Raw genomic sequence first — 21435 nt, 5'->3', positions numbered from 1 at the left:
GATATTTTGGCAATGTCGAATTCTCTGACTTCGGTGATGGTAAGGTTAGGTTTAGTTCGGTATTGTGAGGTAAGCCCGTTTTGTTGATATTTTGGCAATGTCCAATTCTTTGATATCAGTGATGGTTAGGTTCAGATGGGTGAGGTTTGGTAGGATAAGAACTTTTTGTGGATATTTTGGCAATGTCGAATTCTCTGAATTCGGTGATGGTAAGGTTAGGTAATGTTAGGTGTTGTGAGGTAAGCTCGTTTTGTAGATATTTTGGCAATGTCCAATTCTTTGATTTCGGTGATAGTTAGGTTCAGATGGGTGAGGTTTGGTAGGATAAGAACTTTTTGTGGATAATTTGGCAATGTCGAATTCTCTGACTTCGGTGATGGTTTGGTTATGTTGAGTTAGGTATTGTAATGAAAGCACGTTTTGTGGATATTTTGGCAATGTCCAATTCTTTGCTTTCGGTGATGGTTAGGTTCAGATGGGTGAGGTTTGGTAGGATAAGAACTTTTTGTGGATTTTTTGGCAATGTCGAATTCTCTGACTTCGGTGATGGTAAGGTTAGGTTTAGTTCGGTATTGTGAGGTAAGCCCGTTTTGTTGATATTTTGGCAATGTCCAATTCTTTGATTTCAGTGATGGTTAGGTTCAGATGGGTGAGGTTTGGTAGGATAAGAACTTTTTGTGGATATTTTGGCAATGTCTTTTTCTTTGATTTCAGTAACGGTTAGGTTCAGATGGGTGAGGTTTGGTAGGATAAGAACTTTTTGTGGATATTTTGGCAATGTCGAATTCTCTGACTTCGGTGATGGTAAGGTTAGGTTAAGTTAGGTATTCTGAGGAAAGCCCGTTTTGTAGATATTTTGGCAATGTCCAATTCTTTGATTTCGGTGATGGTGAGGTTCAGATGGGTGAGGTTTGGTAGGATAAGAACTTTTTGTGGATATTTTGGCAATGTCGAATTCTCTGACTTCGGTGATGGTTAGGTTAGGTTAAGATAAGTATTATGAGGTAAGCCCGTTTTGTAGATATTTTGGCAATGTCCACTTCTTTGATTTCGGTGATGGTAAGGTTCAGATGGGTGAGGTTTGGTAGGATAAGAACTTTTTGTGGATATTTTGGCAATGTCGAATTCTCTGACTTCGGTGATGGTTAGGTTAGGTTAAGTTAGGTATTGTGAGGTAAGCCCTTTTTGTGGAAATTTTGGCAATGTCCAATTCTTTGATTTCGGTGATGGTTAGGTTCAGATGGGTGAGGTTTGGTAGGATAAGAACTTTTTATGGATATTTTGGCAATATCGAATTCTCTGACTTCGGTGATGGTGAGGTTAGGTTTATTTAGGTATTGTGAGGAAAGCCCTTTTTGTGGAAATTTTGGCAATGTCCAATTCTTTGATTTCGGTGATGGTTAGGTTCAGATGGGTGAGCTTTGGTAGGATAAGAACTTTTTGTGGATAATTTGGCAATGTCGAATTCTCTGACTTGGGTGATGGTTAGGTTAGGTTAAACTAGGTATTGTGAGATAAGCCCTTTTTGTGGATATTTTGGCAATGTCCAATTCTTTGATAACGGTGATGGTTTGGTACAGATGGGTGAGGTTTGGTAGGATAAGAACTTTTTGTGGATATTTTGGCAATGTCGAATTCTCTGACTTCGGTGATGGTTTGGTTATGTTGGGTTAGGTATTGTAATGAAAGCACGTTTTGTGGATATATTGGCAATGTCCAATTCTTTGATTTCGGTGATGGTTATGTTCAGATGGGTGAGGTTTGGTAGGATAAGAACTTTTTGTGGATATTTTAGCAATGTCAAAATCTCTGACTTCGGTGATGGTAAGGTTAGGTTCGGTTAGGTATTGTGAGGCAGGCACGTTTTGTGGATATTTTGCCAATGTCCAATTCTTTGATTTCGGTGACGGTTAGGTTCAGATGGGTGAGGTTTGGTAGGATAAGAACTTTTTAAGGAAATTTTGGCAATGTCGAATTCTCTGACTTCAGTGATGGTTAGGTTAGGTAAAGTTAGGTATTGTGAGGTAAGCCCTTTTTGTGGAAATTTTGCAATGTCCAATTCTTTGATTACGGTGATGGTAAGGTTCAGATGGGTGAGGTTTGGTAGGATAAGAACTTTTTGTGGATATTTTGGCAATGTCGAATTCTCTGACTTCGGTGATGGTTAGGTTATGTTGGGTTAGGTATTGTGATAAAAGCCCGTTTTGTGGATATTTTGGCAATGTTTAATTCTTCGATTTCGGTGATGGTAAGGCTCAGATGGGTGAGGTTTGGTGGGGTATGAACTTTTTGTGGATATTTTTGCAATGTCGAAATCTCTGACTTCGGTGATGGTAAGTTTAGGTTGGGTTAAATATTGTGAGGTAAGCCCTTTTTTTGGATATTTTGGCAATGTCCAATTCTTTGATTTCGGTGATGGTTAGGTTCAGATGGGTGAGGTTTGGTAGGAAAAGAACTTTTTGTGGATATTTTGGCAATGTCGAAATCTCTGACTTCGTTGATGGTTAGGTTAGGTTGGGTTAGGTATTGTGAGGTAAGCACATCTTGTGGATATTTTGGCAATGTCTTTTTCTTTGATTTCAGTGACGGTTAGGTTCAGATGGGTGAGGTTTGGTAGGATAAGAACTTTTTGTGGATACTTTGGCAATGTCGAAATCTCTGACTTCGGTGATGGTAAGGTTAGGTTAAACTAGGTATTGTGAGATAAACCCTTTTTGTGGATATTTTGGCAATGTCCAATTCTTTGATTACGGTGATGGTTAGGTTCAGATGGGTGAGGTTTGGTAGGATAAGAACTTTTTGTGGATATTTTGGCAATGTCGAATTCTCTGACTTTGGTGATAGTTTGGTTAGGTAAAGTTAGGTGTTGTGAGGTGAGCCCGTTTTGTAGATATTTTGGCAATGTCCAATTCTTTGATTTCGGTGATGGTTAGGTTCAGACGGGTGAGGTTTGGTAGGATAAGTACTTTTTGTGGTTATTTTGGCAATGACGAATTCTCTGACTTCGGTGATGGTAAGGTTAGGTTAAGTTAGGTATTGTGAGGTAAGTCCTTTTTGTGGATATTTTGGCAATGTCCAATTCTTTGATTACGGTGATGGTTAGGTTCAGATGGGTGAGGTTTGGTAGGATAAGAACTTTTTGTGGATATTTTGGCAATGTCGAATTCTCTGACTTCGGTGATGGTTAGGTTATGTTGGGTTAGGTATTGTTATGCAAGCACGTTTTGTGGATATTTTGGCAATGTCTTTTTCTTTGATTTCAGTAACGGTTAGGTTCAGATGGGTGAGGTTTGGTAGGATAAGAACTTTTTGTGGATACTTTGGCAATGTCGAAATCTCTGACTTCGGTGATGGTAAGGTTAAGTTGGGTTAGGTATTGTGAGGTAAGCACGTTTTTTGGATATTTTGGCAATGTCCAATTCTTTGATTTCGGTGATGGTTAGGTTCAGATGGGTGAGGTTTGGTAGGTTAAGAACTTTTTGTGGATAATTTGGCAATGTCGAATTCTCTGACTTCGGTGATGGTTAGGTTAGGTTAAACTAGGTATTGTGAGATAAGCCCTTTTTGTGGATATTTTGGCAATGTCCAATTCTTTGATTACGGTGATGGTTTGGTACAGATGGGTGAGGTTTGGTAGGATAAGAACTTTTTGTGGATATTTTGGCAATGTCGAATTCTCTGACTTCGGTGATGGTTTGGTTATGTTGGGTTAGGTATTGTAATGAAAGCACGTTTTCTGGATATTTTGGCAATGTCCAATTCTTTGATTTCGGTGATGGTTATGTTCAGATGGGTGAGGTTTGGTAGGATAAGAACTTTTTGTGGATATTTTAGCAATGTCAAAATCTCTGACTTCGGTGATGGTAAGGTTAGGTTCGGTTAGGTATTGTGAGGCAGGCACGTTTTGTGGATATTTTGCCAATGTCCAATTCTTTGATTTCGGTGACGGTTAGGTTCAGATGGGTGAGGTTTGGTAGGATAAGAACTTTTTGTGGAAATTTTGGCAATGTCGAATTCTCTGACTTCGGTGATGGTAAGGTTAGGTAAAGTTAGGTATTGTGAGGTAAGCCCTTTTTGTGGAAATTTTGCAATGTCCAATTCTTTGATTACGGTGATGGTAAGGTTCAGATGGGTGAGGTTTGGTAGGATAAGAACTTTTTGTGGATATTTTGGCAATGTCGAATTCTCTGACTTCGGTGATGGTTAGGTTAGGTTGGTTTAGGTATTGTGAGGTAAGGACGTTTTGTGGATATTTTGGAAATGTCCAATTCTTTGCTTTCGGTGATGGTTAGGTTCAGATGGGTGAGGTTTGGTAGGATAAGAACTTTTTGTGGATATTTTGGCAATGTCGAATTCTCTGACTTCGGTGATGGTAAGGTTAGGTTTAGTTCGGTATTGTGAGGTAAGCCCGTTTTGTTGATATTTTGGCAATGTCCAATTCTTTGATATCAGTGATGGTTAGGTTCAGATGGGTGAGGTTTGGTAGGATAAGAACTTTTTGTGGATATTTTGGCAATGTCGAATTCTCTGAATTCGGTGATGGTAAGGTTAGGTAATGTTAGGTGTTGTGAGGTAAGCCCGTTTTGTAGATATTTTGGCAATGTCCAATTCTTTGATTTCGGTGATAGTTAGGTTCAGATGGGTGAGGTTTGGTAGGATAAGAACTTTTTGTGGATATTTTGGCAATGTCGAATTCTCTGACTTCGGTGATGGTAAGGTTAGGTTGGTTTAGGTATTGTGAGGTAAGCACGTTTTGTGGATATTTTGGCAATGTCCAATTCTTTGCTTTCGGTGATCGTTAGGTTCAGATGGGTGAGGTTTGGTAGGATAAGAACTTTTTGTGGATATTTTGGCAATGTCTTTTTCTTTGATTTCAGTAACGGTTAGGTTCAGATGGGTGAGGTTTGGTAGGATAAGAACTTTTTGTGGATACTTTGGCAATGTCGAAATCTCTGACTTCGGTGATGGTAAGCTTAAGTTGGGTTAGGTATTGTGAGGTAAGCACGTTTTTTGGATATTTTGGCAATGTCCAATTCTTTGATTTCGGTGATGGTTACGTTCAGATGGGTGAGGTTTTGTAGGATAAGAACTTTTTGTGGATAATTTGGCAATGTCGAATTCTCTGACTTCGGTGATGGTTAGGTTAGGTTTAACTAGGTATTGTGAGATAAGCCCTTTTTGTGGATATTTTGGCAATGTCCAATTCTTTGATTACGGTGATGGTTTGGTACAGATGGGTGAGGTTTGGTAGGATAAGAACTTTTTGTGGATATTTTGGCAATGTCGAATTCTCTGACTTCGGTGATGGTTTGGTTATGTTGGGTTAGGTATTGTAATGAAAGCACGTTTTGTGGATATTTTGGCAATGTCCAATTCTTTGCTTTCGGTGATGGTTAGGTTCAGATGGGTGAGGTTTGGTAGGATAAGAACTTTTTGTGGATATTTTGGCAATGTCGAATTCTCTGACTTCGGTGATGGTAAGGTTAGGTTTAGTTCGGTATTGTGAGGTAAGCCCGTTTTGTTGATATTTTGGCAATGTCCAATTCTTTGATTTCAGTGATGGTTAGGTTCAGATGGGTGAGGTTTGGTAGGATAAGAACTTTTTGTGGATATTTTGGCAATGTCTTTTTCTTTGATTTCAGTAACGGTTAGGTTCAGATGGGTGAGGTTTGGTAGGATAAGAACTTTTTGTGGATATTTTGGCAATGTCGAATTCTCTGACTTCGGTGATGGTAAGGTTAGGTTAAGTTAGGTATTCTGAGGAAAGCCCGTTTTGTAGATATTTTGGCAATGTCCAATTCTTTGATTTCGGTGATGGTGAGGTTCAGATGGGTGAGGTTTGGTAGGATAAGAACTTTTTGTGGATATTTTGGCAATGTCGAATTCTCTGACTTCGGTGATGGTTAGGTTAGGTTAAGATAAGTATTATGAGGTAAGCCCGTTTTGTAGATATTTTGGCAATGTCCACTTCTTTGATTTCGGTGATGGTAAGGTTCAGATGGGTGAGGTTTGGTAGGATAAGAACTTTTTGTGGATATTTTGGCAATGTCGAATTCTCTGACTTCGGTGATGGTTAGGTTAGGTTAAGTTAGGTATTGTGAGGTACGTATCGGCATATACAACAGTATCCGAGTGCGCAGTACTGGTTATTGCTGGAGTACCACCCATCGACCTACTGGCACATGAAAGAAAGAAGGTATACGAGGGAAGAAAGGAGGGAACGAAAAAAGTAAGAGCGACGGCACGGGCGGAGCTCATGACGGAATGGCAGGTCCGCTGGGACGGCGCAGACAAAGGTAGATGGACACATCGACTGATCCCATCAATCGCAGCCTGGACAAGGAGGAAAAGCGCAAAACCGGACTACCACACAACCCAGCTACTAACCAGCCATGGGTGTTTCGGAGCATTCCTCAACCGCATCGGAAAGGAAACGACAGCAGGATGTCACCACTGTGCATCAATCAGAGATGACGCAGAACATACACTCCTCGTATGCCCTGCATGGGAATCTGAAAGAGCGACACTCGAAGAAAGCACCCCGGTCAACACTGAAGACATAGCACAGAACATCACTAAAGACGTAGCCTCTTGGGAAGCATTCGCAGAGTTCGCAAGGAGCGTCATGAAGCAGAAGGAGGAGGCCGAACGGCTAAGGAAAGCGGAAAGACTTATAGAAGGAAATGAATAGATGTCAACCCATAGATATAGATATACTATTACCAGCCTATGATTAATACTGCAAATGAATGTTTTTCAGGAAACAGAAACCAAGCGGGTCAACTAGATGAACTGGAAAGGAGGGATCCGCACAAAAAGGAGAAGCCAACAAGGACGAAATCAGCCCCTGCGGAAGCAATCCACCAACGAGTGGGGTCCCCAAAGGGGTGAGGTGAGTCGGGGGAGTTTTTTAGTCAGTAAAAATCTGACACTTCCCTCTAGTGCGGACTAGAGGGAGTCTTATTGAAGATTTTCTCCTCCCACGCATAGGAAAAAAAAAAAAAAAAAAAAAAGGTATTGTGAGGTAAGCCCTTTTTGTGGAAATTTTGGCAATGTCCAATTCTTTGATTTCGGTGACGGTTAGGTTCAGATGGGTGAGGTTTGGTAGGATAAGAACTTTTTATGGATATTTTGGCAATATCGAATTCTCTGACTTCGGTGATGGTGAGGTTAGGTTTATTTAGGTATTGTGAGGAAAGCCCTTTTTGTGGAAATTTTGGCAATGTCCAATTCTTTGATTTCGGTGATGGTTAGGTTCAGATGGGTGAGCTTTGGTAGGATAAGAACTTTTTGTGGATACTTTGGCAATGTCGAATTCTCTGACTTCGGTGATGGTTAGGTTAGGTTAAACTAGGTATTGTGAGATAAGCCCTTTTTGTGGATATTTTGGCAATGTCCAATTCTTTGATTACGGTGATGGTTTGGTACAGATGGGTGAGGTTTGGTAGGATAAGAACTTTTTGTGGATATTTTGGCAATGTCGAATTCTCTGACTTCGGTGATGGTTTGGTTATGTTGGGTTAGGTATTGTAATGAAAGCACGTTTTGTGGATATTTTGGCAATGTCCAATTCTTTGATTTCGGTGATGGTTATGTTCAGATGGGTGAGGTTTGGTAGGATAAGAACTTTTTGTGGATATTTTGGCAATTTCGAAATCTCTGACTTCGGTGATGGTAAGTTTAGGTTGGGTTAAATATTGTGAGGTAAGCCCTTTTTTTGGATATTTTGGCAATGTCCAATTCTTTGATTTCGGTGATGGTTAGGTTCAGATGGGTGAGGTTTGGTAGGAAAAGAACTTTTTGTGGATACTTTGGCAATGTCGAAATCTCTGACTTCGGTGATGGTAAGGTTAGGTTAAACTAGGTATTGTGAGATAAACCCTTTTTGTGGATATTTTGGCAATGTCCAATTCTTTGATTACGGTGATGGTTAGGTTCAGATGGGTGAGGTTTGGTAGGATAAGAACTTTTTGTGGATATTTTGGCAATTTCGAATTCTCTGACTTCGGTGATGGTAAGGTTAGGTAAAGTTAGGTATTGTGAGGTAAGCCCTTTTTGTGGATATTTTGGCAATGTCCAATTCTTTGATTTCGGTGATGGTTGGGTTCAGATGGGTGAGGTTTGGTAGGATAAGAACTTTTTGTGGAAATTTTGGCAATGTCGAATTATCTGACTTCCGTGATGGTTAGGTTAGGTTGGGTTACGTATTGTGAAGTAAGCACGTTTTGTGGATATTTTGGCAATGTCCAATTCTTTGATTACGGTGATGGTTAGGTTCAGATGGGTGAGGTTTGGTAGGATAAGAACTTTTTGTGGATATTTTGGCAATTTCGAATTCTCTGACTTCGGTGATGGTAAGGTTAGGTTAAGTTAGGTATTGTGAGGTAAGCCCTTTTTGTGGATATTTTGGCAATGTCCAATTCTTTGATTTCGGTGATGGTTGGGTTCAGATGGGTGAGGTTTGGTAGGATAAGAACTTTTTGTGGATATTTTAGCAATGTCAAAATCTCTGACTTCGGTGATGGTTTGGTTATGTTGGGTTAGGTATTGTAATGAAAGCACGTTTTGTGGATATTTTGGCAATGTCCAATTCTTTGATTTCGGTGATGGTTATGTTCAGATGGGTGAGGTTTGGTAGGATAAGAACTTTTTGTGGATATTTTAGCAATGTCAAAATCTCTGACTTCGGTGATGGTAAGGTTAGGTTCGGTTAGGTATTGTGAGGCAGGCACGTTTTGTGGATATTTTGCCAATGTCCAATTCTTTGATTTCGGTGACGGTTAGGTTCAGATGGGTGAGGTTTGGTAGGATAAGAACTTTTTGTGGAAATTTTGGCAATGTCGAATTCTCTGACTTCGGTGATGGTTAGGTTAGGTAAAGTTAGGTATTGTGAGGTAAGCCCTTTTTGTGGAAATTTTGCAATGTCCAATTCTTTGATTACGGTGATGGTAAGGTTCAGATGGGTGAGGTTTGGTAGGATAAGAACTTTTTGTGGATATTTTGGCAATGTCGAATTCTCTGACTTCGGTGATGGTTAGGTTAGGTTGGTTTAGGTATTGTGAGGTAAGCACGTTTTGTGGATATTTTGGCAATGTCCAATTCTTTGCTTTCGGTGATGGTTAGGTTCAGATGGGTGAGGTTTGGTAGGATAAGAACTTTTTGTGGATATTTTGGCAATGTCGAATTCTCTGACTTCGGTGATGGTAAGGTTAGGTTTAGTTCGGTATTGTGAGGTAAGCCCGTTTTGTTGATATTTTGGCAATGTCCAATTCTTTGATTTCAGTGATGGTTAGGTTCAGATGGGTGAGGTTTGGTAGGATAAGAACTTTTTGTGGATATTTTGGCAATGTCGAATTCTCTGAATTCGGTGATGGTAAGGTTAGGTAATGTTAGGTGTTGTGAGGTAAGCCCGTTTTGTAGATATTTTGGCAATTTCCAATTCTTTGATTTCGGTGATGGTTAGGTTCAGATGGGTGAGGTTTGGTAGGATAAGAACTTTTTGTGGATATTTTGGCAATGTCGAATTCTCTAACTTCGGTGATGGTAAGGTTAGGTTGGTTTAGGTATTGTGAGGTAAGCACGTTTTGTGGATAATTTGGCAATGTCCAATTCTTTGCTTTCGGTGATCGTTAGGTTCAGATGGGTGAGGTTTGGTAGGATAAGAACTTTTTGTGGATATTTTGGCAATGTCTTTTTCTTTGATTTCAGTAACGGTTAGGTTCAGATGGGTGAGGTTTGGTAGGATAAGAACTTTTTGTGGATACTTTGGCAATGTCGAAATCTCTGACTTCGGTGATGGTAAGGTTAAGTTGGGTTAGGTATTGTGAGGTAAGCACGTTTTTTGGATATTTTGGCAATGTCCAATTCTTTGATTTCGGTGATGGTTAGGTTCAGATGGGTGAGGTTTGGTAGGATAAGAACTTTTTGTGGATAATTTGGCAATGTCGAATTCTCTGACTTCGGTGATGGTTAGGTTAGGTTAAACTAGGTATTGTGAGATAAGCCCTTTTTGTGGATATTTTGGCAATGTCCAATTCTTTGATTACGGTGATGGTTTGGTACAGATGGGTGAGGTTTGGTAGGATAAGAACTTTTTGTGGATATTTTGGCAATGTCGAATTCTCTGACTTCGGTGATGGTTTGGTTATGTTGGGTTAGGTATTGTAATGAAAGCACGTTTTGTGGATATTTTGGCAATGTCCAATTCTTTGCTTTCGGTGATGGTTAGGTTCAGATGGGTGAGGTTTGGTAGGATAAGAACTTTTTGTGGATATTTTGGCAATGTCGAATTCTCTGACTTCGGTGATGGTTAGGTTAGGTTAAGATAAGTATTATGAGGTAAGCCCGTTTTGTAGATATTTTGGCAATGTCCACTTCTTTGATTTCGGTGATGGTAAGGTTCAGATGGGTGAGGTTTGGTAGGATAAGAACTTTTTGTGGATATTTTGGCAATGTCGAATTCTCTGACTTCGGTGATGGTTAGGTTAGGTTAAGTTAGGTATTGTGAGGTAAGCCCTTTTTGTGGAAATTTTGGCAATGTCCAATTCTTTGATTTCGGTGATGGTTAGGTTCAGATGGGTGAGGTTTGGTAGGATAAGAACTTTTTATGGATATTTTGGCAATATCGAATTCTCTGACTTCGGTGATGGTGAGGTTAGGTTTATTTAGGTATTGTGAGGAAAGCCCTTTTTGTGGAAATTTTGGCAATGTCCAATTCTTTGATTTCGGTGATGGTTAGGTTCAGATGGGTGAGCTTTGGTAGGATAAGAACTTTTTGTGGATATTTTGGCAATGTCGAATTCTCTGACTTCGGTGATGGTTGGGTTAGGTAAAGTTAGGTATTGTGAGGTAAGCCCATTTTGTGGATATTTTGGCAATGTCCAATTTTTTGATTTCGGTGATGGTTAGGTTCAGATGGGTGAGGTTTGGGAGGATAAGAACTTTTTGTGGATATTTTGGCAATGTCGAAATCTCTGACTTCGGTGATGGTTAAGTTAGGTTATGTTAGGTATTGTGAGGCAGGCACGTTTTGTGGATATTTTGGCAATGTCCAATTCTTTGATTTCGGTGATGTTTAGGTTCAGGTGGGTGAGGTTTGGAAGGATAAGTACTTTTTGTGGATATTTTTGCAATGACGAATTCTCTGACTTCGGTGATGGGTAGGTTATGTTGGGTTAGGTATTGTGATGTAAGCACGTTTTGTGGATATTTTGGCAATGTCTAATTCTTTGATTTCGGTGATGGTTAGGTTCTGATGGGTGAGGTTTTGTAGGATAAGAACTTTTTGTGGATATTTTGGCAATGTCGAATTCTCTGACTTCGGTGATTGTATGGTTAGGTTGGGTTAGGTATTGTTAGGTAAGCCCTTTTTGTGGATATTTTGGTAATGTCTAATTCTTTGATATCGTTGATGGTTAGGTTCAGTTGCGTGAGGTTTGGTAGGATACGAACTTTTTGTGGATATTTTTGCAATGTCGAAATCTCTGACTTCGGTGATGGTAAGGTTAGGTTGGGTTAGGTATTTTGAGGTAAGCACGTTTTGTGGATATTTTGGCAATGTCCAATTCTTTGCTTTCGGTGATGGTTAGGTTCAGATGGGTGAGGTTTGGTAGGATAAGAACTTTTTGTGGATATTTTGGCAATGTCGAATTCTCTGGTTTCGGTGATTGTATGGTTAGGTTGGGTTAGGTATTGTTAGGTAAGCCCATTTTGTGGATATTTTGGTAATGTCTAATTCTTTGATTGCGTTGATGGTTAGGTTCAGATGCGTGAGGTTTGGTAGGATACGAACTTTTTGTGGATATTTTTGCAATGTCGAAATCTCTGACTTCGGTGATGGTAAGGTTAGGTTGGGTTAAATATTGTGAGGTAAGCTCTTTTTTTGGATATTTTGGCAATGTCCAATTCTTTGATTTCGGTGATGGTTAGGTTCAGATGGGTGAGGTTTGGTAGGATAAGAACTTTTTGTGGATATTTTGGCAATTTCGAAATCTCTGACTTCCGTGATGGTAAGGTTAGGTAAAGTTAGGTGTTGTGAGGTAAGCCCGTTTTGTAGATATTTTGGCAATGTCCAATTCTTTGATTTCGGTGATGGTTAGGTTCAGATGGGTGAGGTTTGGTAGGATAAGAACTTTTTGTGGATATTTTGGAAATGTCGAATTCTCTGACTTCGGTGATGGTTAGGTTAGGTTAAGTTAGGTATTGTGAGGTAAGCCCTTTTTGTGGATATTTTGGCAATGTCCAATTCTTTGATTACGGTGATGGTTAGGTTCAGATGGGTGAGGTTTGGTAGGATAAGAACTTTTTGTGGATATTTTGGCAATGTCGAATTCTCTGCCTTCGGTGATCGTTAGGTTAGGTTGGGTTAAGTATTGTGAAGTAAGCACGTTTTGTGGATATTTTGGCAATGTCTAATTCTTTGATTTCAGTGATGGTTAGGTTCAGATGGGTGAGGTTTGGTAGGATAAGATCTTTTTGTGGATATTTTGGCAATGTCGAATTCTCTGCCTTCGGTGATGGTTAGGTTAGGTTGGGTTACGTATTGTGAAGTAAGCACGTTTTGTGGATATTTTGGCAATGTCTAATTCTTTGATTTCAGTGATGGTTAGGTTCAGATGGGTGAGGTTTGGTAGGATAAGAACTTTTTGTGGATATTTTGGCAATGTCGAAATCTCTGACTTCGGTGATGGTAAGGTTAGGTTGGGTTAGGTATTGTGAGGTAAGCACGATTTTTAGATATTTTGGCAATGTCCAATTCTTTGATTTCGGTGATGGTAAGTTAAGGTTGGGTTAGGATTGGTGAGGTATGCGAGTTTTTTTTACATTTACGCAATGTCGAATTCATTTATTTCGGTAAAATTTAGGCTAGGTTGGGTAAGGTTCGGTGAGGAAAGCGAGTTTTGTGTATATTTTCGCAATGTCTAATTCTTTGATTTCGGTGATAGTTAGGCTAAGTTGGGTTAGTTTTGGTGAGGAAAGCGAGTTTTTTGTATATTTTTGCAATGTTAAATTCTTTGATTTCGGGGATAGTTAGGCCAGGTTGGGTAAGGTTTGGTGAGGTATGCGAATTTTGTGTACATCTTACAACCTTACAATCTTACAATCTCAAATTCTTTGATTTCGGTGATGGTTAGTTTAGGTTGGGTTAGGTTTGGTGAGGTATGCGAGTTTTTTGTATATTTTCGCAATTACGAATTCTTTGAGTTCGGTGATAGTTAGGCTAAGTTGTGTTAGGTTTGGTGAGTTTTGCGAATTTTGTGTAAATCTTACAATCTCAAATTCTTTGATTTCGGTGATGGTAAGGTTAGGTTGGGTTAGGTTTGGTGAGGTATGCGCAGCCGTGGGGAGCGGACGGGATAGCGGCGGTCTTTGCTGCTTTTGCTGAAGCTGACTGCAACTGCTCTCCAACGTCGCATTGCGGTGTCCAGAGGACTTTATTGACTCCAAAGTAATGTATTAGCATTCTAATAGCATCTGCATCAGCTCCAGACGAGGTAAGGAATCGAGGTAAGTTTTCATTAAAAATCCGTTACGTTGCATAGATACGCTAACCTTGTTTACAGCTGGCTACGCTTGCGGTTGATCGTAATACCACTAACTCCGAACAAGTGAAGCATTGCGCATGCGCGTGTTCAAAAAAAAAAAAGTAAATAAAAACCAACGGCTACGAAGAACTTTGCGTCGAAAAAATTGCAATCTGCGATCACATCGAATACATAGAAGACGTTGCATGGAAGCAATCAAGTTTATTTCATTATCGTCGCGGTGAATTTTGGGACTGTCAACTGGTGCTAAAAGGCATAGTTGGCGTTCACATCTCAATCACAACACAAACGCCCAACGAAAAGGCATTGATAACAATTGTGTTGCTAACAGCTGTTTTTTAACAGTGCAATCGAGTGCCGATTGAAAAATCAACGACAACGGTGAACGTTGTATCGGAAGGATTGGATTCGTTTTACATATTGCACAAAAGCACTTCAACTTTTCTAATTTATAGCTGGAATTGGAGGCAAGAGACAGATTTGGGTTTCATTTCCTCAGCACAATACAGGTGGCTAAGGAAAACTTATCGTTACCAACAACAACTACGTTGCTAACGGCTTTATGCGCTTGCAGCAAAACGAAATAACATTAAATATGACCAATGCGCATGTGTGTGCTGTATAAATAATAAACGGCAACGGTGAATTTTTGCATTGGTTAGATTGGATTCGGCAAACGAATTAGACACATTGCTTTGAAAAACTCGAATTACTATCATTTACACACACCCACGGTGAATCGTAACACTGTTGACTGGAGACAAGAGACAAAGTTAGTGTTAAAGTGTCCATCACAACATAAACGTTTTACAACAGCTCATTAATAACAATAAAAACTACGTTGCTAACGACTTGTTGCGATTACGGCAGATCAAAGTACCACTAACAACGACCAAAATAAATAGTGTGCGAGCGCGTACCGATTGAAAAATTAACGATCACGGTGAACTTTTTAGTCGGAGAAATTGGAATAATGACATCAATGGCTAGCATATCTTTGGAAATGTGTGAGATTACTGCTAAAGAAGCTCTCGAGCAGAAGGTATTCCACAAATTAGAATTAATTCTAATTGATCTCAATAGCAAAATACGTAAAAATACCTACGTTCCAATCAAGGATGGAATTGAAGAGGCAATGATAGCCTTTAATACATATAAAGACATAAAACTAGACCTGTTAAAGCATAGATTACAAACTAAAACACTAATAGAACTCAATCCCACCTCGAGCGATGTTTTAAAGAATCCTCCAAATGCTTTAATACCGGAAAATCCCGCAATCATGGACTCGGCATCCTCACTAGATCAACCAAAAGAGGATTCCTGGAAAGAAGTAAGGTCAAAAAGAAGGCGGAATAAAAAGAATAAAAGAACAAATGATACAAAGAACACCAACAACAACAACGATCGGCGTCAGCAAAACATTGAAAATAGCTTTCAAGATCGATATGCGCGATTTCCACCAGGCCCCAGAAATGAGGCTATAACAATAAAGTCAGACGGCACGGTGACATATGCAGACACCTTAAAGAAAATCAGAAAAGAAATTCCAATGGAGAATGTAGATGTTGCCGCTATTCGTCAAACAAAGGGTGGAGAAGTTCTTATAAAAATGCAAAAAGGAACAACAAAAACGGAAGAGCTAATGGGTGCGATTTCCGCGATTCTGGGCAATGGTGCGACTGTGAAGAAGCTCGTCCCTGGAGTCGTCATTGAAATACGGGACATCGATGGGGCCACGGATGAGACAGAATTGATGGAGGCATTAGCAAGCGCTTCACCACATGTGGTGAGAAATGCGCGATTGATCACGTTCAAACCGGCTTATGGAGGCACTCAGATTGCGATGGTCAAACTCCCGAGAGACGATGCCACTGAATTGATTAAGGCCGGAAGAATTCGAATCGGATGGGTCAATTGTCGTTTGAGGCCCCGAGTCCATATAATAAGATGCTTCAGGTGTCGGGGATTCGGACACATTGCGGTAGAATGCGCCAGCAAACAAGACAGAAGCAAAGAATGCAACAAGTGCGGCCAGGAAGGCCATAAAGCTGTGATTTGTAAGAACGACCCACACTGCAGCATTTGTGAAGGAGAAAAAATAAGCAGCGGTCATCAGACTGGTAGTCGAAGCTGTGCAGCCCTCCGGACTGCTCTGAAAGGACGAACACAACAATGATCCGCATACTCCAGATCAATCTGAATGGATGCCAGGCGGCGCAGGATGTGATGATACAGACAGCAGAGGAGCGGCGAGCGGACCTCGTGATTGTGTCTGAACAGTACCGCAACATTCCTCATCGATGGTATTCGGATGCAAGCTCAAGATCTGCAATCTACACACCAACTGCCCACCTGCGAATCACGAATGCTGTTTCAATTGGCGTCCAAGGCTGGACGTGGGTGGAGATGAGGGGAGTGAGGTTCTATAGCTGCTATTTTTCTCCTAGTGCAACAATAGAGGAGTTCAAGAGAGATCTCGTCTGCCTTGAAGATGACGTGAGAACATCGACCTTACCTGTTGTCGTTGCCGGAGATTTTAACTCAAAAGCTCCAGAGTGGGGCTCTCAAAAAACGGATCGCAGAGGTATTTTACTCTCTGAAATGGCATCGCATTTACATCTGCATGCGGCCAACGTAGGAAGTGCTTACACGTTCGTTCGGGGCAGCACCGGATCGGTCATCGATGTCACATTTGCAGGTGAAACAATAATTGGCAGGATCCGAAAATGGCAAGTGCTTGACAGCTACTCTCACAGCGACCATCGCTACATTGGCTTCGAGTTGGAAGATCGCCTCGCCGGGCCACAAATGTTACCTTCTAGTTCTGGCTGGGGAGCTCGTAAGCTGGACATCGTAGCTTTGGACGAAGCCGTTGCAGAACTAAGATCAAAAGTGACTGACGTCGCAAGCAGCGGGGTTGGAGCCGAAGACATTGCCAACTCATTAAATGACCTATTGAGTGAGAGCTGCGACGCATCGATGCCGAGACGCGGAGGTAAAAAGAGGCGCCCGGTCTTCTGGTGGACCGAAAACATCGCCATACTTCGCCGCGAGTGCTTAACCTGCAGACGCCGAGCACAACGACGGTCAAGCAATGAACAGCACAGAGTGAAATATCAAGAAGCCAGGATAGCTTTACGAAAAGCTATAAAAGAAAGTAAAGAGAGATGCTGGAAAGAGCTCTGCAAATCGATTGATGTGAATCCGTGGGGGAGCCCATATAAGATCATAAGGAAAAAGCTCCGAATTGGAACTGTCGATCCATATCTTGAAAATAAGGCGAGTCTTGAATTGGTCATAGATGGCCTCTTTCCGCAACACCCAGTGATGGAAAGACGATCGGCGAGCAGTACTGGTGATGAGATGCCGATTTTCACGGAGGAAGAAGTCGTAGCAGCCGCCAAACGAATAAATATTGAAAAGGCGCCGGGACCGGACTGCATTCCAAACGCAGTTATTAAAAGAATTGCCTTGAGCGATCCTGCGTTGCTGTTGACGACCTTCAATGCTTGTCTGTCGGAAGGAACCTTTCCAAAACCATGGAAAAGACAAAAACTCGTGCTGATTTCAAAAGGAAAGGGAGGCCCACCAGGACCTTCATCATACAGGCCACTCTGCCTACTTGACGGGGTAGGAAAGTTACTAGAGAGACTTCTCCTACAGCGACTACAACAACAGCTAGAAAACAGCGACACAGGACTGTCATCGCAGCAATTTGGATTTCGACCCGGTCGCTCAACTATTGACGCGATCAGTGAAGTCGTAAACACCGTAAGACTTGCATGGCGTGGGAGCGTCAAGGCGAGCAAACATGTTGTGATGATCGCGCTCGACATAAAAAATGCATTCAACACTGCCAACTGGGGAAGGACTCTCGATGCATTAGTCACTATCAATGCTCCGGAAAAACTTATCAAGATGATCGAGAGCTATTTTTCGGACAGAATCCTTCTGTATGAATGCATGGGCAAAAAATACGAACGATCAGTCACTGCGGGCGTACCACAGGGATCGGTCCTGGGCCCGGCGCTTTGGAATGTAATGTACGACGGCTTGTTGAAGATCCCAATGCCAGATGAAACGAGCCTGGTCGCCTTTGCTGACGATGTCGCGTTGCTTGTCACCGCAAAGAACACAACATCTTTACGCCTAAGAAGCGAAGAAGCCATAAGAAGGGTTAAAAAATGGCTCGTGGATGCGGGCTTGGAGCTCGCCGTCCAGAAAACCGAAGCTGTATTCTTCACAAGACGTAGAAAGCTGCTGCCTCCTCAAATAACAGTCAACGGTTTTGAGGTGACGTTCAGCAGATCACTGCGGTATTTGGGAGTGCAGTTAGATGACAAACTACGCTTTGCAAAACATGCGGAAAAAGCGGGAGCTAGGGCGGCCCAAATAGCAGAAGACCTCGCCAGACTGATGCCCAACATCGGTGGACCGAAACAGAGGAGAAGAAAACTATACTGTGAAGTAGTACACTCAGTCCTCCTGTACGGTGCTCCGATTTGGGCGGAAAAAACAAAGGTTGAGAGGACGAGGCTCAGCCTCGCTAGAGTACAAAGAAGAGCTGCATTAAGAGTCGCAGCGGCATACCGTACAGTATCTGAAGATGCCATCCTGGTGTTGTGCGCCATTCCACCGATCGACTTACTCGCTCTAGAACGACAAGCGATCTACAGAGGTAAAAAGAAGAGTGCAGCCAGAGAGACAACGATGATCAAATGGCAAGACAGATGGAACAACTCAGAAAAAGGTCGATGGACACACCATCTCATCGGAGACCTAAAAGCGTGGTGCCAAAGAAAGCACGGCGAACTGAATCACCACACGACCCAAATACTCACAGGTCACGGGTGCTTCGGGACCTACCTACACAAAATAGGAAAGGAAACAACTCCGAAGTGCCACCACTGTGAAAACGAGAAAGACGACGCGGCCCACACAACCTTTGATTGTCCAGCATGGGAAGACGACAGAAGAACATTCAGAACTGTAATCGGCGTAGAACACCTGACGCCGATAAACATAATCTTCGTCATACTGGATAGCGCAACTGCCTGGTCAGCGTGGGAAGCATTTGCTTCGATGATAATGAAAAATAAAGAAGAAGCAGAAAGAACCCGAGAACTCGAAGGAAGAGCCATAAATGGCTAAGACAAAACTGCTTTCCCGAAGCAAAACATGAAAATGTGTCCGGGGAGCAGGGGAGTCAAGGGGGTGGGGTTTAGTCGGTAAAAATCCGACACTATCCTCCAGTTCGGGCTGGAGGATGTCTTTGGAAGATTCCCCACCTCCGACGATAAAAAAAAAAAAAAAAAAAAAGGTATGCGAGTTTTTTTTACATTTCTGCAATGTCGAATTCGTTGATTTCGGTAAAAGTTAGGCTAGGTTGGGTTAGGTTTGGTGAGGAAAGCGAGTTATGTGTATATTTTTGCAATGTCGAATTCTTTGATTTCGGTGAAAGTTAGGCTAGGTTGGGTTAGGTTTGGTGAGTTTTGCGAATTTTGTGTTGATCTTACAATCTCAAATTCTTTGATTTCGGTGATGGTAAGTTTAGGTTGGGTTAGGTTTGTTGAGTTCTGCGAATTTTGTGTAGATCTAACAATCTCAAATTCTTTGATTTCGGTGATGGTTAGTTTAGGTTGGATTAGGTTTGGTGAGGTATGCGAGTTTTTTTTACATTTCTGCAATGTCGAATTCTTTGATTTCGGTGATAGTTAGGCTAGGTTGGGTTGGGTGTCGTGAGGTAAGCGAGTTTTGTGTATATTTTTGCAAGGTCAAATTCTTTGATTTCGGTGATAAGTAGGCTAGTTTGGGTTAGGTTTGGTAAAAGTTGCGAATTTTGTGTAAATCTTACAATCTCAAATTCTTTGATTTCGGTGATGGTAAGGTTAGGTTGGGTTAGGTTTGGTGAGGTATGCGAGTTTTTTTTAAATTTCTGCAATGTCGAATTCTTTGATTTCGGTGATAGTTAGGCTAGGTTGGGTTAGGTTCGGTGAGGAAAGCGAGCCAAGTGTATATTTTTGCAATATCGAATTCTTTAATTTCGGTGATAGTTAGGCTAGGTTGGGTTAGGTTTGGTGAGTTAAGCGAATTTTGTGAAAATCTTACAATCTCAAATTCTTTGATTTCGGTGAAGGTAAGGTTAGGTTGGGTTAGGTTTGGTGAGGTATGCGAGTTTTTTTTACATTTCTGCAATGTCGAATTCTTTGATTTCGGTAAAAGTAAGGCTAGGTTGGGTTAGGTTTGGTGAGGAAAGCGAGTTTTGTGTATATTTTCGCAATGTCGAATTCTTTGAGTTCGGTGATAGTTAGGCTAAGTTGTGTTAGGTTTGGTGAGTTTTGCGAATTTTGTGTAAATCTTACAATCTCAAATTCTTTGATTTCGGTGATGGTAAGGTTAGGTTGGGTTAGGTTTGGTGAGGTATGCGAGTTTTTTTTACATTTCTGCAATGTCGAATTCGTTGATTTCGGTAAAAGTTAGGCTAGGTTGGGTTAGGTTTGGTGAGGAAAGCGAGTTATGTGTATATTTTTGCAATGTCAAATTCTTTGATTTTGGTGTTAAGTATGCTAGGTTTGGTAAGGTTTGGTGAGTTTAGCGAATTTTGTGTAAATCTTACAATCTCAAATTCTTTGATTAGGTGTCGGTTAGTTTAGGTTGGGTTAGGTTTGGTAAGGTATGCGAGTTTTTTTTACATTTCTGCAATGTCGAATTCATTGATTTCCGTAAAAGTTAGGCATGGTTGGGTTAGGTTCGGTGAAGAAAGCGAGTTTTGTGTATAATTTTGCAATATCGAATTCTTTGATTTCGGTGATAGTTAGGCTAGGTTAGGTTAGGTTTGGTGAGTTAAGCGAATTTTGTGTAAATCTTACAATCTCAAATTCTTTGATTTCGGTGATGGTTAGTTTAGGTTGGGTTAGGTTTGGTGGGGTATGCGAGTTTTTTTTACATTACTACAAAATTCATTGATTTCGGTAAAAGTTAGGCTAGGTTGGGTTAGGTTCGGAAAGGAAAGCGATTTTTGTGTATATTTTTGCAATGTAGAATTCTTTGATTTCGGTGATAGTTAGGCTAGGTTGGGTTAGGTTTGGTGAGTTTTGCAAAATTTGTGTTATTCTTACAATCTCAAATTCTTTGATTTAAGTGATGGTTAGGTTAGGTTGGGTTAGGTTTGGTGAGGTATGCGAGTTTTTTTTACATTTCTGCAATGTCGAATTCTTTGATTTCGGTAAAAGTTAGGCTAGGTTGGGTTAGGTTTGGTGAGTAAAGCGAATTTTGTGTAAATCTTACAATCTGAAATTCTTTGATTTCGGTGAAGGTAAGGTTAGGTTGGGTTAGGTTTGGTGAGGTATGCGAGTTTTTTTTAAATTTCTGCAATGTCGAATTCTTTGATTTCGGTGATAGTTAGGCTAGGTTGGGTTAGGTTTCGTGAGGTAAGCGAGTTTTGTGTATATTTTTGCAATGTCAAATTCTTTGATTTCGGTGATAGTTAGGCTAGGTTGGGTTAGGTTTGGTAAGTTTTGCGAATTTTGTGTAAATCTTACAATCTCAAATTCTTTGATTTCGGTGATGGTTAGATTAGGTTGGGTTTGGTTTGGTGAGGTATGCGAGTTTTTTTTACATTTCTGCAATGTCGAATTCATTGATTACGGTAAAAGTTCGGCTAGGTTGGGTTAGGTTTGGTGAGGAAAGCGAGTTTTGTGTATATTTTTGCAATATCGAATTCTTTGATTTCGGTGATAGTTAGGCTAGGTTGGGTTAGGTTTGGTGAGTTTTGCGAATTTTGTGTAAATCTTTCAATCTCAAATTCTTTGATTTCGGTGATGGTAAGTTTAGGTTGGGTTAGGTTTGGTGAGGTATGCGAGTTTTTTTTACATTTCTGCATTTTCGA

At 40.9% G+C, this 21435-nt stretch overlaps 1 protein-coding gene across 1 annotated transcript; it reads left to right on the top strand.

Moving 5' to 3' along the window:
• The first annotated feature begins 15719 nt into the window (after window positions 1–15719).
• LOC143917770 (uncharacterized) lies at window positions 15720–18261 on the top strand. The gene is made up of 2 exons (XM_077439350.1): window positions 15720–16439; window positions 18205–18261. Exons 1-2 carry the CDS (start codon window positions 15720–15722, stop codon window positions 18259–18261), a joined length of 777 nt encoding a protein of 258 aa, XP_077295476.1.
• Window positions 18262–21435: the final 3174 nt, after the last annotated feature.

This window comes from Arctopsyche grandis, chromosome 10 (assembly GCF_051622035.1).
Source record: "Arctopsyche grandis isolate Sample6627 chromosome 10, ASM5162203v2, whole genome shotgun sequence".
Lineage (NCBI taxonomy): Eukaryota > Metazoa > Arthropoda > Insecta > Trichoptera > Hydropsychidae > Arctopsyche > Arctopsyche grandis.
This window is presented reverse-complemented; position numbering and strand designations above follow the sequence as displayed.